This window comes from Verticillium dahliae, genomic scaffold, assembly GCF_000150675.1.
Source record: "Verticillium dahliae VdLs.17 supercont1.7 genomic scaffold, whole genome shotgun sequence".
Lineage (NCBI taxonomy): Eukaryota > Fungi > Ascomycota > Sordariomycetes > Glomerellales > Plectosphaerellaceae > Verticillium > Verticillium dahliae.
This window is the reverse complement of record NW_009276917.1, coordinates 663,336-667,015: the sequence shown is the minus strand read 5'-3', so window position 1 is coordinate 667,015 and position 3,680 is coordinate 663,336. Positions and strand designations below refer to the sequence as shown.

At 54.8% G+C, this 3,680-nt stretch overlaps 1 protein-coding gene across 1 annotated transcript in view; it reads left to right on the top strand.

Moving 5' to 3' along the window:
* Positions 1-821, top strand: part of VDAG_04280 (adenylosuccinate synthetase) — a 3,011-nt gene extending 2,190 nt beyond the window's left edge. The window contains exons 17-21 of the mRNA XM_009650727.1: positions 48-109; positions 161-223; positions 279-419; positions 473-499; positions 550-821. Of these exons, the coding sequence (XP_009649022.1) occupies positions 48-109; positions 161-223; positions 279-419; positions 473-499; positions 550-603 (347 nt within the window). The 3' untranslated portion in view covers positions 604-821. The remainder of the gene's footprint in view (positions 1-47; positions 110-160; positions 224-278; positions 420-472; positions 500-549) is intronic.
* Positions 822-3,680: the final 2,859 nt, after the last annotated feature.

The following is a 3,680-nucleotide window of genomic DNA, read 5'->3' as shown; positions in this document are numbered from 1 at the left end:
CCTCAGGGATTGACAGGATTGGGTGCGCAACTGACAAGTGCAAACAGACCTTGTTGTTGTCAAGTACAGCAACTCCATCAACTACTACACCAGCCTGAATCTGACAAAGGTAGGCCTGTTATGCTTCCGATATGCATGTGAATACTCTAACACTTCATAGCTCGACGTTTTGGACACTTTCGAAACGATCAAGATCGCGATCGCTTACAAGGTCGACGGACAGGTAAGTGATGTCAAAGAGATCATCTAGACGATTGTGACGCTGACCGTCTGGACAGGAACTGGACTCTTACCCTGCGGATCTTGACATCTTGGAACGAGCTGAGGTGGTGTACCACGAGATGCCGGGGTGGCAGACACCGACTACGAACGCGAAGACCTACGTCGATCTGCCCAAGAAGGCTCGCGACTACGTCGAGGTAGGCAATCGAACCGGGCTCGTATAGCGAACAATGGCGCTGACCTCTAGCAGTACATCGAGAAATTTGTGGGAGTCGAGGTTTGTGGGCGCATCTACTGACCAAACCCGCAGTTGCTAACGTTCCGTAGATCAAGTACATCGGCACCGGTCCCGAGCGCGAGGCCATGATCCGGCGCTCCTGATTGCGCCGAAGGAAGGATGTACTCGAGCCTCTGCGTAGATCGTGCGCAAAGTGTGTTGGACACCCAAGTCATTTCATGACTCCAAAGTAGTGTGGATATCTACCATCTACCTTGACGGCCACCTTGGGGCCAATTGCTTGTCTGTACGGCCCTACCGTGCCTTTTTGTCCGTGATAGTTGCGATGCGTCCTGAACGCAAATACTCATTCTATTGCGATATTGGTTCCTGCGCTCGCTCGGTGCTCTGCTGCGCCTGGCTCTGTGATGTTCATCTTGAAACGGTAGATGATGCACACCGTTTTGGGGTGGTTACTTGACTTGTCCGTTGTGCACACTCGGTGCACAAAGTGTCGCTTTTGAGACTTTGACTGAGGTGTGGCTGAGCTGAGCCTGAGCAGGTGTGATCAGTACGCTAGTCCCAATCAGGGCGGCACGCAAGCTGTGGTAAAACCCGGAACCCGAATCGCAGGCACTGGCCGCCCTGCGAGGTACCCTGCCATGGGACAGGGATCGACAACGTTCCGTTGGCCTTGGGCGGACGGGGGCACGCCTCGACCCCCAACCCCCGTCGGCTGCATTTTTGGACGACACCTCGCAACCCGTCCCACGCATCGCACGCATGACTCTTGCGGCATCGCTGGGAAAGCGGGAAAGAAAAAAAAAAGGTTGGCTGATGAGTTCCATCGATGCATGCCCACTTCGTCCCCGCCCTGCTTCAAATCAAAGGGAGGACGTGAAATTCGGCAATGCATTTTCGGCAGGCAGGCTGTAGTTGTAGTGTACATGTATTCCCTCTCTCTCTCTCTCTCTCTCGTCGCTGCGAGCCTCGTTCAGCAGCGGGTCGAGACAAAGCCCCATGCTACGGCTGACCCAACTGATGACAAGCCGCGCCCCCCCCCCCCCCCGTCGGTCGGCCCAACGCAGCGGGAAATGGACAACGAGGCAGCGGGCTTGACCCCAACTCCAGCCCATCAACACTGAGGGGAGAACGCGTCACAGCGCTCCTCACCGTCAGACAACACCCCCCCTCAGCGGCTAGGCTGCGTGCAGCGTTCGTGTGTGGGTTTCCATCTGCCCTCACATCCAAAGTTGACGGACAGCACGCTCATGACGTGGTCATCGCTAGGCTACGCCGAACCAGCCGACATAACACTGCTGATTTTGCGATACGGCCGACCTTGCTTTTCAAGGCCTTGAGGGTACCAACTGCAGCTCGTTATGCGACAATCATCAGTAAACATGCAGCTCTCTCGGGGCCAAGCCCAATCGACCAAGAAGGCGGTAGAGTTGAAGATGTCAAGGCCTAGACGTGTGCGCTTGTCACAATAGTTTGAACGGCGCCGCCGAGCGGACCCCACCACGGTCAACGACAGACAATGTGGGAGAAGTCTACTTGAAAGCCAACATCCCGATTACGCTCTTACATCAGCGCTGTGGCTTCCGGGCTCCTAATCCCCTATCACCTTGATGTTGATTATGTGCGCTGGTCGGCGGGGAAAGGGTTGGGAGCGGGTCAGTGGAGAGGCAGGGAGTCGAGTTAGTCGCCACCAACCTTCCGGCGGCCGGCGGCCTGGATTTCCTCGTGTCTACGCACAAACGAGACCGGGTCAGGCGCCCGGCAAATTCCCTGCCCCTTTAGCCATCCGTCATTTTCAGAAGTGACCGAACACTTTATTACCGACTGACTTGGCGAGAGTCAGATGCACGCCAACTGAGATGCAACCTAATCATGTGTTGCCTTATTGGTTGAGCAAGCGACCTTCTTTGGAAAACCACTGTCTCTCAACCAAGGCATCGGCTTTCAGCACGCCTCTTGAAGCTTACGCGCTAGACAGGAAATTAGGATTAGGACTTCATGGCAACGAACCGATATGAACAGCAGTAACAGGCGAGTTTATCGAGGCCAGCCCCAAATGCACGGTCGACACAATTATTGGAGGAACGCGAATCGCACTGGGCTGTGTAAGTAGGTAGTTTGGAGGCTTCGACAGGCGCTTCAGTGCACCACCCACCCTTCCGTCTGACTTGTCCAGGATCCAGGACACTGCTCGGCCCAACAAGATACTTCAAATTGTCGCGAGGGCTATGATGTGTGTGCGGGGGGAGACCACGAGTTCCGGGGCATCGAGACAAGAGAAGTACAGGCGCGATTCTCGTTACTCGTGCCACCCATTTGATCGTTGGGCGCTGAAAGGCAACACAAATGCTCCCTTCTCTCCTTGGGGTTCGAATCTGCCCAATCAATCAATCGCCTGCTGTCATGCGACAATTGACCCGGTTCGTGAAAGCACGACACCGCCAAAGGTTGGTGGGCAGGAGGATGTGCTATGATCAATAGCCATGCACGAAGTATCTTCTATTATACTGACTCTGATCCTCCTTCGAAACCAAGTCTCCAACAATGTAGGGCGTGGTGGTCTCCTGAACCAGTCAAGAACGTTTCCTTGTTGGTGGTTGAAGGTGGTCGTCGTCGTTGTGGACCCACTTTTCGTTCCGGCGGTTTGACCTCTGAAACAACGGGAGCATTGTCTTGTCCTGCCTGCCCCGACATTGCCTCCATGCTTGGGCTTGTTGTTGTCCAAGTCTTCCAGTGGTGAATCGAGCACAGGGCGCCCAGGCGAATTCTCGATGCGACTGTGGCGGTGGTGGTTCTATCATCAACAATTATTGATCTAGTGATGCCGGGCCGCTTTTTTCTTTGCGACGACGCGCTGTGTACTATGTATACTGGGATGCTGGCGTGGCGTGGAGCACCAATCCCCCGCATGACAGGCGACGTCTGCTAGCTCGGCCAAGCCCCAAGTAACGAAAAGTTCCCCGACAGAAATCTGCGCCACGAACGTCTGTACTTTCAGCACATCGCTGGCGACAGACGAAATCTTTCACAGCCAGACAGATGTGTGGGAGGGGGAGGGGCAGGAGTTGGACTGTATACGGCACAGAACGAATCCGTATCGTGAGCCTGAAGGCACATGCTATCTGGCCCTTGCCCATGAGCGAGCGTAAAGACATCATACCGGGCTTTCCAAAGGACATTAACCTATGCCCATTAAACATCAAGACGCGGCGTCAATGCA